The sequence below is a fragment of the Pygocentrus nattereri genome, chromosome 17 (genome assembly GCF_015220715.1).
Source record: "Pygocentrus nattereri isolate fPygNat1 chromosome 17, fPygNat1.pri, whole genome shotgun sequence".
Taxonomy (NCBI): Eukaryota; Metazoa; Chordata; class Actinopteri; order Characiformes; family Serrasalmidae; genus Pygocentrus; species Pygocentrus nattereri.
Window position 1 is genome coordinate 4,918,361 of NC_051227.1, and position 14,554 is coordinate 4,932,914.

Consider the following 14,554-nt stretch of genomic DNA (forward strand, 5'->3'; position numbering starts at 1 on the left):
GAGTGTTCAAGGTTCCGGTTTATGTAGAACCCTCATGAAAGGGTTCTATATAGTGTTCATGGTTTGGTGTGTTCATGGTTTGGTGTATATAGAACCCTCGAAAAAGGTTGTATATAGAATCATCTACAACACATTCTCGATCAGTCTGAAGAACCATTTCATGAGGGTTCTATATACACGAAACCATGAACACTATATAGAACCCTTTCACGTGAGAACTTTTTAATTATGCAGAGGGTTTTTGAGTGTTCATGGTTCTATAAAGAACCATTTTCTTTACTAAAAATCCCCTTGGAGAACCATTTTTAAGAGCGTATATAGAACCTTTTTGAAAATGGTTCTATATAGCACTCAATAGGGTTAACTCTATTGTTATAAACTTGAAATCATAACAACAGCAGAACCCTTTGTGGTGCTATACAGAACCCTTTTCAAAGTGGTTCTATATAGAAACATCTACAACACATTCTCCATCAACCTGAACAACCTTTTCACGATTCAATCATGCAGAGGGTTCTTTGAGTGTTCGTGGTTCTGGTTTATACAGAACCCTTGTAAAATGTTTCTATACAGTGTTAACAGTTTGGTGTACATAGAACCCTCTTAAATAGGTGTTCTTCAGATTGTGTTGTAGATGATTTTATATAGAACATTATTTCCATATAGGACCCTTTTTCATCTACAACACATTTTCCATCGATCTGAAGAACCATTAATTGAGGGTTCTATATACACCAAACCATGAACACTATATATGACCCTTTCACAATGCAAAAACCTGTTTTATCAAGCAGAGGGTTCTTTAAGTGTTCCTGGTTTATATAGAACAATCTTCTATACAAAAGAACCAAAAATGGTTCTATTGTTACATATTGTTATGTCATGCTTGTAAGAATAGCAGAACCCTTTTTGGTGCCATATAGAACTCTTTTCGAAAACGTTCTGTATAGAACCATCTATAGCACATTCTCCATCAATATGAAGAACCATTTTCAACCCTTCAATCATGCAAAAGGTTCTTTGAGTGTTCATGGTTTTATATAAAGCCACTTTCTTTACTAAAGAACCCTTGAACAACCATGTTTTTAAGAGCTTATAGAGCCTTTTTGAAAAAGGCTACATAGCACCAAAAAAGATTCTTCTATTGGTATAAGCCTGAAAACAGCAGAACCCTTTGGTGCTACATAGAACCCCTTTCAAAAAGGCTCTATAAATGAGTCATAACTGTTCTTACTCTGGGAAAAAGAAACATGTTCTCAGTCTGATGGATGTGCCTGGTTTTGGAAAACATTCCTGCCTGACTGCACTGAGCCAGCTGTAAAGTTTGGTGGAGGAGGGATGATTATATGGGGCTGCTTTTCAGGGGTTCGTCTAGAACCCTTAGTTCCACTGAAGTGAAATCTTAATACTTCAGAACCTCAAGATATTTTGATCTTTTATTTGTTTGTTTATTTATTTATTTCTGTATTCATTCATTCATTTCAACACACATACTTACATATTATACATTGTTTTACATTTTTCAGTTCAAGGAAATTTACTGTTGACAAGTACTTGATTTATTCATTTGGTTTATCTAGTTAATAATTTTATTTACTTATTTAAATGCATATATTTGTATACTATACATTCTTTTATTTATTTATTTTTACATTAGGTTTTTTTTGTTTTGCTTTCAGTTTAATAGTGTTTAAAGTTCAAGGAAAGCAATTTATTGATTTGTTTTATTTATTCTTTAAAAATGTAATTTGATTTATTTTTGCTTATTTAAATGTATACATTTATACATGATACATTATTTATTTATTCGTTTTTCTTACATTAGTTTTTTTTTTTTTTCAGTTCATGTTTAACGTTCAAATGCACTTTTAAAAAGCTATTTATTTGTTTCATAATGCTATTTTATTTACTTATTTGAATGTATTCATTGATTCAACATTCATTATTTATTTATTTATTAGACTTTTATTTTTGTACATTCGTTTCTTTATTTGTTTTTCAGCTTTAATTATGTTTAAAGTCCAAATTCACTGTTAAGGTATATAATAAATGCATGACATTTCCAAAGCCATGAAAGCTCATGTAAATAATCCGGATCGCAATATTGATCAAAATAATCGCGATTATGACTGTCGCCCAGCCATATTACAGTGATGGCCGGGTGTCCACATACTTTTGGCCACATAGTGTATATCCCCCATAGTGTGCCTTTGACGGTCCCTTTAAAATCCACGTATTTTATGACATCATCAAACACGAAAGCACTGAGGTGAAGTCCAGTTTCTGGTTCTGTACAGGTTTATTTAGTAAACACACTGTGGAACATGTAGTGCAGCATCACGGTGGTGATATTCACATAGAAAACTATAGTGTCCCTGTTAGAACCGGCAGAACCCGAATAGAACACTTCCTGTGGAACACACTCACACAGACTCGGACTAAAGCAGGCCCCACTCTGATTGGCTAACGTGGACGGTAAGGCAGTGTGATTGGTCCCTGTAGACGCTGAGAGTGACCTTGTGGCTTCAGCAGGCAGCTGATTGGTCTGTTTAAGTGTAGTGGGTGGGGCTTAGCATTTACAGCCATATTTACACAGAGGCAACATTTGGCGTCCTCATTAAATCTATAAACCTCAATTAGCATATTCGCTAATTAGCGTGAAAAGGCTAAAAGCAGGCGTGAGTCCAGCAGAACATACGGAGCGTAAAACTATAACGATTAGCTTGTAATGTTGCAGGATATGCACAGCAGCAGGAACGTTTGGTTCGGGAGAACCAAGGGGAACTCCAGCCACTTCTCAAAATCCCCCCATAATTAAGTGGTTTAGATGTAAACAGAGCGGTTCAGAGTTGTTTTGGTGTGAAACGCTCTGTTCTAGATAAACTTACCAGTCAGAACTGTTCACAGTGGTGGTGATAGGAACCAGACGTCCACCTCTAAAAGCTCCTCACAGAAAGTTCCTACAGTAAATGGTTCTGAATTCACTGCCTGATGACTGAGACGCTGTTTTATGATAGTTTGGAGAACTTAAACTCCATTCATGGTGGACGGGTACATGCAGGGAGCTGTGAGGCAAAATAGACCCCAAAGAAAACTGATCATTCCAGATTTTCCATCACCAACATTCCATATAAATTCAGAAGACTCGTATAGGTTCACTGGTGGTTCTGGATGGCAAATAAAATGTATAGTTGTGTTGTCACCATGGCGACCCCTGGTTCCCATCACCACCACTGTAAAGAGATCTGACCCATTTCACACCAACCCGGTCTGAATCAAACACGAGTTCTGTAGGGAATTATGAGAAATCAGTGGAGCTGAATGTACATGAATGTAAATATATTTAGTTCGGAGTCATTCCGGAGCGTTTCTGTTCCTCGTGTTTCCAAACGGAGTAAAGAGAAGACGAGGTTTTGACCCGACGGAGATGAAGTTCATGGGTTAACGTTGTCTGACGGCTGAATGAACACAACAGAACATGACGGTGAGAAAGACACTAAATGCTGGTCCTCGTTCTCCAATGTCCTCCTAGGTGTGTTCTGAAATGTGTTCTTGAGAAAGGTTCTAAGAAAAAGTGTCCATCAGATTCACAAACATGACCTGAGTGCAGAACTGTTCTCACCTGTGTGCTCTTGAGTGTGTGTAGATTTGTTCTGACCTAAGAACCTAAGAAATTTCTTCGTAAGGACGGTTGGTGAACCCAAGGCCCAGTGAGCTGATATGATCAACAAATCAGCAGCGCTCCAACTGTGGACTCACCCCCCCCCCCGCCCCCATCTCTCTGTCTCTCTCTGTCTCTCTACCCACTGTCTCTCTCTCTCTCTCTCTCTCTCTCTCTGTCGTTCACTCTCTCTACCCACTGTCTCTCTCCTTACCCACTCTCTTTACTCTCTCACTCGCTCTCTTTCCCCACTGTCTCGCTCTCTCTGTCTCTCTCTCTCTCTTGTTCTCCCTCGTCATATATTATCCCTTCTATTTCCTCACTCTCTCATTGCCCCCCCCCTCTCGTTGCTGCCACATTCTTTCCACATTCTTTCCTCCACAGTTCAGTAAAGTTCAGTAGTGTTTTTTTTATTGTGCTCCACAGTCGTGGTTTGGTGAAACAACTTCAGCATATTCAACATATATATATATATATATATATATATATATATATATATATATATATATATATATATATATATATGTGTGTTCAGTAAATAAACAGTAGTCGTGTATTAGCATGTGCTGAAGTGACTCTGTGGAGGACGTTCTTTACTTTTTTGTGCTTGAACATCAGCATGTTATTTGGGGCGCACAAACTTTTGCACACGACCGTGTGTTGACAGTTCGTGCTTGAAAATATTGTCAGATGGAGCTCGTTTAGCTTGCCTGCTTGTAAGGAAGTCTGAGGCCCTATGACAGTGTATTTTTATGCTTTGGTGTAACTATAAATAAAGCCGGCCTATCAGACTGTTTACAGCCCCAGACATGAAGCTACCGCTCACGCTAACCGGAATGATAGAACAATGTGACTTTTTTAACGGCTTCGTTAAACTTGCAGCAAGTTGTGTGTAAGTTTCACCAAGTAACGCCAAGAACTACGCACGATATGTTGAGCGATACAGTCAGTACAACGGGGGGCGTGGCTTCAAAAGAACTTGTCGTCGATGCGGAAATGTGGTCGTGTGACGTCATCGGGGTTGATGAAGACAGAGATGGACTTCCCGGGGTTCTCTGTCACCAGCTGCTGAAGCTTCTGGGCGAGGCGGTGATCGTGGGAGGAGTCAGAGGTGGGATCCGAGGCAGAGTCAGAGGGTGTGGTGGGCGTGGCCTGGGGAAGGTGGGTAGTAGAGACGCTGGAGCACTGGATGGCGCTGCGAAGATGCTCAGCTGGGTCGGAGCGGACAGAGGAGAGGCGGCGGGCGTGCAGGATGGCAGCAGAGTCGCTCAGGTGCTCCAGCATGTTGCGCTGTGGGATGAAGTAGTTCGGACATGCCTTGTTGACCAGACAGTGCTGCAGGTCATCCAGCAGGCCTAGCAGGAAGTGGGCGGAGTGATCTTCCTGCGCCAAGTAGGTGTGGGGCAGCCGGTCGCAGGCCCACAGCATGAGTGAGCGCAGGTGGTACGGACTGACCGCTTTGGGCCGTGACAGCAGCAGTTTGCTGATCAGAGCCTTGCAGGCCTGGAAGGCCTGCATCAGGCCACCAGAGATGCACTTCTTCAGCTGCACCTCGCTGCGGGCAAACGACAGGCGCCACTCTTTCTCCTTGCAACCCACAGGTGAGCAAGTGGGCAGCAGGTAGAAACCGCTGATCACCTCCTCTTCCGTGATCTTGCCGTCCCAGAAGTGGTTCTCCATTAGCCAGCCCTGAGCCACGGCCGGCCAGCCTTTGAAGGAGACCACTGGCACGACGTCGTACAAGACCCGGCTGCCACCTGCTGCTAGGACAATGGAGGTGACGGTGCCGCTGTGCTCCAGCTTCTCCACCCGCGGCGTTCCTCTCTGTGGCTTCCGGCCCAGCTCTCTCAGAACTGAGCCCACCGCCTCGTGGAACCAGTCGGACACCAACGTCGGCGAGAAGAAGTAGTTGTTGACCCCGCTGACATCAGGCTCAGTGTCCGTGCAGCAGTCCTTCCACCTGCCCACAGTTCCCTCGTGGGAGAGGGAGATGTTAGCTTCCTAATGCCACAACATAAACCCTCTAAACAGACATCTATTTCATAAACAGCCAATATTAGATTTGAGTAGAGTAAAAAGCTCTAGCTAGCAACACGAAACTCAGTCTTACCTCGTCAAAGAGCCGCAGGCTGAGCCACGAGTGTCCCGGCACCGAGTGCCGCATGTCCAGAGTGACCGGCTGGTTGCGGTCATGCAGCTTGAGGGCAGGCACCAGGAGGGTGAAGTCCACGTTGTAGTCCGTCCCACGGGCGTAAACACTCAGCTCATCCAGATCCATGTCCACCACGCCCTCCCGCACACCACCCGACAGCAGCAGGTACTCGTTAGCCACTGGAAGCTTCTGGTCCAGCTTCTGCACCATGCCTGACCACAAGAAGACACACAATTACTGTAGGTCACACTGTGAGTGGGATAAACTAGGCATTTATAACTGCAGAGTAACGTAACTTCATATTAGGGACCAAATGATGTATCAGCTGGTCAATACTGTCAGCCAATATCGACAATCCGCAGTTTTAGCACAGATGGGAATTGTGGGCCGATGTCGATATCCTGTACTTGTCTCCCGACTGCAATACACAATCATATATAAAATGTGGAACTAATTCTAAGTCCTATTTCTTATTTTTACCCCTACCCCTTGTTTTTGAGTGTTGCCCCTTGGAACTGAGTTAGTGGTTGAAATCTTCCCTCTGAAATGGGAGCATCAAATAAACAGAGCATCACTTAATTAACAGCTACTAGCGCTGCTCTGTAGGCGACCCTGCCCGTCTGCAGTGACAGCAGAAGAAGGTAAAGTTCAGCTCCTCACTGCTGGACTTTAGTTACATTTAGGGCATCATATGCCTTCAAAGAGGGGGGCAATTATTTATTATCATGACTGGGGGCAGGGATGGACCAATGACTGGGAGCAGGGATGGACCAATGACTGGGGACAGGGATGGACCAGTGCCTGGGCAGGGATGAACAATGACTGGGGCAGGGATGGACCAGTGACTGGGGCAGGGATGGACCAATGACTGGGGACAGTGATGGACCAGTGACTGGGCAGGGATGAACCAATGACTAGGGGCAGGAACGAACCAATGACTGGGGCAGGGATGGACCAATGACTGGGGCAGGGATGGACCAATGACTGGGGACAGGGATGGACCAGTGACTGGGCAGGAATGGACCAATGACTGGGGACAGGGATGGACCAATGACTGGGGCAGGGATGGACCAATGACTGGGGCAGGGATGGACCAATGACTGCGGACAGGGATGGACCAGTGACTGGGCAGGAATGGACCAATGACTGGGCAGGAATGGACCAATGACTGGGTACAGGGATGGACCAGTGACTGGGCAGGGATTTACCAATGACTGGGGGCAGGGATGGACCAATGACTGGGGGCAGGGATGGACCAATGACTGGGGCAGGGATGGACCAATGACTGGGGCAGGGATGGACCAATGTTTGAGGGCAGGTATGAACCAATGGCTGGGGGCAGGGATGGACCAATGACAAAAAGGTCCAGCATAAAAAAGAAAAAGATGAATTGTTGGTTACTACCTGATAAGACCTGCCTAAGTGCTGTTATATTTTAACCAAACTGATCTGTTTACCATTAACTTTGTCGCTATGATAACAGAAAATGTACAGTCGTAAAGTTTAGTGCTAGTACGACTTTAGTGTGACCTCCTTAAGGTAAACTCAAAAAATCACGAGTTTACAAGGGCCGTCCAAACAAGCTGTCTCTCGTTTCAGCCCTATCTACTTCCAGCCAATCAGAACAGTGATCATTTACATATAGAGGACGTTTCAAAACATACGTGTCACCGCCCCCTCCAGCCCATATATGAACACTAAGCTGCACAAACAGCCCGTTTGAAACTTACTGCTTTTTAGTGATCTCACAAAACATATTTACATACATCTGCCTGCAGCAGCTTAGCCCCACCCACTCACAGTGTCAGAACAGAACTCATTTGCATATATCGGTCTTAAAGGCACGGTAACTAAAATGGCCTGTTGAATTCTGAGGGGTAAAGACAGATCTGGAATAATTAGATTCATAGTTTTTTGATCTCACTCTTAAAACGAAAGGTTCTTCCAAGGTTTTTCAGTAATTATAACAGTTCTACATAGAGACACTTAAAGAAACCTTTGCATAAATAAATGGTTCTTTGCATGGTGAAAATGTTCAGAGTGATTGAGAATGTGCTGTAGATGGTTCTAAATAGCACCATTTTGAAAAATGGGTTCTATATAGCACCAAAAAGGGTTCTTGCATTGTGATGATACCAAGCTTGTAACAATAGAGGGTCCCTTTTTGGTGCTATATAGAACCAACTACAGCACATTCTCCATCAGACTGAACCATTTAATCAGGCACAAGGTTCTTTAAGTGTTCATGGTTCTATACAGAACTGTTATCTGTGTAAAGAAACCTTGAAGAACCATTTATTAAGTGTGTATTTTTTTAAAACGTGGCTCTGCTCTGTTCTAACTTATCAGACGTCAGAAAAAATGAATATTGTGACACATTGTGTAATCATAAAATCCGTCCTGAAGTATCAAGGTATCATATTCTGCCATATTGCTCGGCTCTGACCACAGCAGTGTGATTAACACACTGGGCTGTGAGCTGAGAACTGTAAAAGTACTGGACTCTGGACTTTGATGATGTCATCACTCAGAACCTTGTGATTATATAGGCCAGCACACGCGTACGACTCAGGCTATTTATGGCCAGAGGCAGCCGCACCCCCCCCCCACACACCCCACCGCACTGACAGAGTGAGAGTGGGTGTGTACTGACATCTGCTCTGTCTTTCTGTACTCTCTCTCTCTCCCAGAGTTTCTGCAGGTGCTGGTGTTCTGGCCTGAGAGCCGAACTCAAACTTTACTGCTTTTTAAAGCTCAGAACCCAAAAACTGCTCCTCCTGATGCTGCAGCAGCAGCAGAACCCAACCAGCAGAGCCCAGAACACACGCTGCTGTAACTTTACATCATGAAACACCAAATCAGAGATCCTTTACCGTTTAGTTCATGATTTAAAGGGGAAGTCAACTGATTTTTCAAATTGTGTGCATAAGTAAGCAGTTAAGATGTAAACAGAGTCATTCAGATTGGTTTGGTGTGAAACACTCCGTTCTAGATAAACTTGGTCCGAGTCAGAACTGTTCACAGTGGTGGTGACAGGAACCAGACGTACACCTCTAAAAGCTCCTCACAGAAAGTTCCTACACTGAACGGTTATTTACTGTTTTAGTGTTTCTATGGCATCAAATCCATTTCAAAATATGCAAGTGAGGAAAACCGCTCTATTCTGAAGACAGAATGAAAGACTTCAGAATTCAGTCATTACAGGCAGCGTTTCGCCCTAATGCCGCTGTACTGGCGGGACCCTGAAGGTCGTCTTCTAGAGCCTGAGTCCTGTTCCAGGTTTTTTATATACAGCAACATATAATCAGAACACAGTTCCAGAAATCAGTAATAACCAATCACATGTGGGGACGTGCAAGAGCAGTTTTCTTCATGCGCAAGTGTGATTTTCCTTATGCGCAAGAGTAGTTTTCTTCACGAGCAAGAGGAGTTTTCCTTGAATTCAACCAAAAAGGTCACTGATGTCCAGCCCGGACTAACAAAGATGAGTTCTGTTCCGTTATACATAAGGACTCAATCCTCAGTAGAGCCATGTTAGAGCGGTTTGGTGGGAAATGCTCGGTTCTAGAGAAACAGAGTCAGAACTGTTCACAGGGGTGGCGATAGGAACCAGACGTCCACCTCTAAAAGAAAGTTATTGGTTATGGGTTAAATGGTTAATCTAATTAAATCCAATTCAAAATTTGCAAGCGAGGAACACTGCTCTCGCGTGAGAGAGAAACCGTTCTCATAGAAAGAAAAACACTCTTGTACATGAGGAAAAGTCTTGTGAGAACTACTTGTGCAAGGAAAACACCCTTGCCCAACGCTCAACTGTTTTCCATCCATGGAGAAGGGGTCAATATATATATATATATATATATATATATATATATATATATATATATATATATATATATATAAAAATATATATATACACTGCTCAAAAAATAAAGGGAACACTCAAATAACACATCCTAGATCTGAATGAATGAAATATTCTCATTGAATACTTTGTTCTGTACAAAGTTGAATGTGCTGACAACAAAATCATACAAAAATCATCAATGGAAATCAAATTTATTAACCAATGGAGGCCTGGATTTGGAGTCCCACACAAAATTAAAGTGGAAAAACACATGACAGGCTGATCCAACTTTGATGTAATGTCCTTAAAACAAGTCAAAATGAGGCTCAGTGTTGTGTGTGGCCTCCACGTGCCTGTATGACCTCCCTACAACGCCTGGGCATGCTCCTGATGAGGTGGCGGATGGTCTCCTGAGGGATCTCCTCCCAGACCTGGACTAAAGCACTGCAGCTGGAGCGAGACATGATGTCCCAGATGTGCTCAATCGGATTCAGGTCTGGGGAACGGGCGGGCCAGTCCATAGCTTCAATGCCTTCATCTTGTAGGAACTGCTGACACACTCCAGCCACATGAGGTCTAGCATTGTCCTGCATTAGGAGGAACCCAGGACCAACCGCACCAGCATATGGTCTCACAAGGGGTCTGAGGATCTCATCTCGGTACCTAATGGCAGTCAGGCTACCTCTGGCGAGCACATGGAGGGCTGTGCAGCCCTCCAAAGAAATGCCACCCCACACCATTACTGACCCACTGCCAAACCGGTCATGCTGAAGTATGTTGCAGGCAGCAGATCGCTCTCCACGGCGTCTCCAGACTCTGTCACATCTGTCACATGTGCTCAGTGTGAACCTGCTTTCATCTGTGAAGATCACAGGGCACCAGTGGTGAATTTGCCAATCCTGGTGTTCTCTGGCAAATGCCAAGCGTCCTGCATGGTGTTGGGCTGTGAGCACAACCCCCATCTGTGGACGTTGGGCCCTCATACCATCCTCATGGAGTCGGTTTCTAACCGTTTGTACAGACACATGCACATTTGTGGCCTGCTGGAGGTCATTTTGCAGGGCTCTGGCAGTGCTCCTCCTGTTCCTCCTTGCACAAAGGCGGAGGTAGCGGTCCTGCTGCTGGGTTTTATATATATATAAAATTAATCACTGCTGTCGGAAGAAAACCTTGTATCTCCAAAATAGTAACTTTACAGGAGAAGGAAAAACACTTACTTAACTTTCAATATAAGTCAGTGGAACCAGAATTTTTCCCATGTCATTTTGTGTCATTTCTTTAAGGCCATTCATCATAAAATTTACAAACAATGTAAAGAGTAACAGATACTTTCAAATTATGTAAAAAAAAATTGCTTGTTGACTCCACCTGAAGCGACGTGGTGCTGTGGCCCATTTCACCCATGGTTTTCCCTTCGGTGTAACGCAGATGTCTGACGGGTTGAAATGAGCGCTGCACACATTCGTGCTGTCTCGGTTTACCTTGAACGTTGGCTTGTCGCTCCTTTTTCCTGCGATTAACCATTTCTTTCTGAGCTCATCATCAGATAGGAATGAATGAAAACTCAACATGGAAACGATTTTACATTTAGAACTTCCCAAACCGGAAATGTCGACCCCGGAAACGAGAGAAAGGCTAATTACTTCATTCTGTCTTCATTCTGTGAAGAGTAGTTTTCCTCACGTGCAAGAGTAGTTTTCCCTCATATGCAAGAATCTTTTTTTTCCACATGCAAGAGCAGTTCTCACACGCAAGAGTAGTTTTCTATGTGCGAGAGTAGTTTTCCTCATGCGCAAGAGTAGTTTTATTTGTGCAAGAGCAGTTTTCCTCACATGCAAGGGTAGTTTTCCTCACATGCAAGAGCAGTTTTCCCCTCACACACAAGAGCAGTTTTCCTCATGCGCAAGAGTAGTTTTCCTCATGCGCAAGAGCAGTTTTCCTCATGCGCAAGAGCAGTTTTCCTCACATGCAAGGGTAGTTTTCCTCACACGCAAGAGCAGTTTTCCCCTCACACGCAAGAGCAGTTTTCCTCATGCGCAAGAGCAGTTTTCCTCACATGCAAGGGTAGTTTTCCTCACACGCAAGAGCAGTTTTCCCCTCACACGCAAGAGCAGTTTTCCTCATGCGCAAGAGTAGTTTCCTACACTTGTAAATTTTGAATTAGATTTGACGCCATAGTGTTTCCTTCTATTGTTTTTCCAGAGCACATCTGTCATTTTTAAAATGCTAATGAAACATAACTATCCAAGAAGACTCTTCTGAGAAAATATAGCCATAAAGGCTTTGAAATTGTTTTTAAATCTGGTGTGGCACCAGTGGGGCGCTAGTGCGTGAAAGCCCGAATACAGTGGAGTGTTTACACCCGTCAAACTAAAGAAAACGTTCGGCTGCCAATTTGAAAGCTAAATTAATGCTTGATACTGAAATAGGAAACCATCAAACACATCTGGAATCAGTCCCAGAACTCCTGCCAGGAAAACACAGGATATCCGGTGAATATCGGACACCACCCGGACCCAGCAGAACCTCTAATGGGTTCCGTGACTCACTTTCAGCAGGACTGATTATTGTACATGGATCGTGGGACGTATTGCATCAGCGACCTGATTGGCTACATTCAAATTGCCAAACCAATCATAAAGAAGCAGATTTAAATTGAGCTTTATTATTGTTGCTTTCACTGCTAGAAAAACCAGCAAATGGGTTTTATTCAGTATTTGTCACTAAATCCAGTTAAACTGCACCAATTTTACTCTCTTTATAATGAAACATGCTGTTGGTCATTTTCTACAAGCACTGACGATAAACACGATGTGGTCAGGAAAGCATACTGTATTATCTTGTGGCATCATTCATCACAATAATGATATACTGTCATACTGGCACTGTTACTTGGCAACAACAGCCTACTGTGAACAGACAACCTGGTGGTGGAAGAACTGATTATTATTATTAATCATAACAAACTTTGGAATGTTTGAGTTCTGCTTCGCACTAAGCATTAAAATCACTGTAATGTGTGACCTCTCAGGGCCTGCTGCTGTGTTTAGAACCTTTTCTGAATAACTCTAGAACATCAGGTCATATTTAGAAGAACAGTTCTAAGTTATTCAGTACTTTCTTTGCTCAGCGCTTGTTTTAGTTCTACATCAATCACTGTTTCATAACACACTGAGTCTCTCTCTCGCGATATATATATATAATTCTGACTCTATGACTCTCTATCACTCTCTCGCTGTGTCTATGACTCTCACTTTCTACATCTATGACTATCACTCTCTGATTCTATGTCTAAGACTCTCTATCACTCTCTCTCTCTACATCTATGACTCTCTATCCCTCTCTCTGATTCTGTCTATGACTCTATCACTGTCTCTATCTTTCTCCGTCTGACTCTATGTCTATTACTCTCTATCACTCTCTCTATATCTATGACTCTCTATCACTCTATCATTCTCTATCTATGTCTGTGATTCTCCCTCTCTATGTCTATTACTCTCTATCACTCTCTCTATGTCTATTTCTCTCTCTCTCTCTATGTCTATTACTCTCTCTCTCTATGTCAATTTCTCTCTCTCTCTCTCTCTCTCTCTCTCTATGTCTATTTCTCTCTCTCTCTCTATGTCTATTTCTCTCTCTCTCTCTCTCTCTATGTCTATTTCTCTCTCTCTCTCTCTCTCTCTCTCTCTCTATGTCTATTTCTCTCTCTCTCTATCTCTCTCTCTCTCTCTCTCTCTCTCTCACCCAGTACTGAGAAGATGAAGTCCTTGGCCGTGTGCAGCTCCAGCGCGCGCTGGTCGTCATGCTCGCGCTGCTCGTGCGCGCCGAGCTCCGCTATGAGCCGCTGCAGCTCCCGGAGGCGCGCGCCCGACCTGAAGTCCAGCAGACCGGCACCGGGAGCAGAACCGAGCCGCGGGGAGAGCGCGCGCACAGCCATCGCACGGGCATCCGCACTGCGCATGCGCGGGAATGCAGGAACAGGGAGGGGTTCGGGTTTAGTAAACATGCAGTGAAGCACAAAGTCCTGACACAACAAGAGCCTGAGACACATATGTGTGTGTGTGTGTGTGTGTGTGTGTGTGTGTGTGTGTGTGTGTGTGTGTGTGTGTGTGTAAAATGAATCAGAAACTGAACATGAATTTCAAAAAAAGAAAATGATTTAAAAATAGATTTAAATAAAAAATAAAGAAAATCACACAAAAATATTCTCTTCCGCTGTAAAATCTGCATTTTATTCCACATTTTATTTAGTTTATTTTTCTGTAACTTTGAGATTATTTTGTAGTTTCGTCCCCCAGTGTTCGCGCTCTTCTCTGTGACTCTTATTCTGCAGTTGATTCCTCTCCATTGTTGTCGTTGTAGTGATCAGACTCTTATTCTGACATGTATTCCTCGTCCTTGTCCGCACTCTTATTCTGTAGTTCGCTTTATTCTTTATTATTATTATTAGTAGTAGTAGTAGTAGTAGTAGTAGTATTTATAACTTTTTAATACAGAACAATATACCAAGATACAAACTCTCGTCGATAGATAGATAGATAGATAGATAGATAGATAGATAGATAGATAGATAGATAGATAGATAGATAGATAGATAGATAAGAGGACAGATTAGAACAATAAGTTTCTGTAGTTCGGTTTATTCTTGCAGCCTTCCATGTTGTTCTTGTATCTTCAAGTCTTACTAGTCTGTCTGTCGTTAACAGTGGTTTGAAAGCATTAACGCTTTTGAGTAAATTTCTAAAATGAAAATGATGCATTTTGAAACATGTGACGTTACGGCGTCGTTGAATGTTCAGACTCTTTTTCTCCCTTCCAGCGCTCGCTTTCACTCCGCTGCTGATTCTCCTGCAGGGCGCGGACTTTTATTCTGTAGTGTGAGTCTGGCCGTATG

The 14,554-nt window shown here is 43.3% G+C and overlaps 1 protein-coding gene across 2 annotated transcripts; it reads right to left on the reverse strand.

Moving 5' to 3' along the window:
* Positions 1-4,167: 4,167 nt before the first annotated feature.
* Positions 4,168-13,633, reverse strand: LOC108411840 (protein MB21D2). 2 transcript variants are annotated; one of them, XM_017683605.2, is made up of 3 exons: positions 13,405-13,633; positions 5,772-6,025; positions 4,168-5,635 (listed from the first exon to the last, which is right to left on the reverse strand). In XM_017683605.2, the coding sequence occupies exons 1-3, from the start codon at positions 13,619-13,621 to the stop codon at positions 4,631-4,633; spliced, it is 1,476 nt and encodes a 491-aa protein (XP_017539094.2). In that variant the 5' UTR covers positions 13,622-13,633; the 3' UTR covers positions 4,168-4,630. The 2 variants fall into 2 exon arrangements, with proteins under 2 accessions (XP_017539094.2, XP_017539093.1); XM_017683604.2 differs by having other exon boundaries at positions 4,168-5,662.
* Positions 13,634-14,554: the final 921 nt, after the last annotated feature.

What these genes read in the sequence shown, in the direction of transcription:
- LOC108411840 (XM_017683604.2), bottom strand. Translation starts at nt 13,621, where the DNA reads ATGCGCAGTGCGGATGCCCGTGCGATGGCTGTGCGCGCGCTCTCCCCG. An exon ending in CTTCATCTTCTCAGTACTGG is followed by an intron (nt 6,026 to 13,404) that starts GTGAGAGAGAGA and finishes TCTTGTGGTCAG; the next exon opens with GCATGGTGCAGAAGCTGGAC. An exon ending in GCCTGCGGCTCTTTGACGAG is followed by an intron (nt 5,663 to 5,771) that starts GTAAGACTGAGT and finishes TTGTGGCATTAG; the next exon opens with GAAGCTAACATCTCCCTCTC.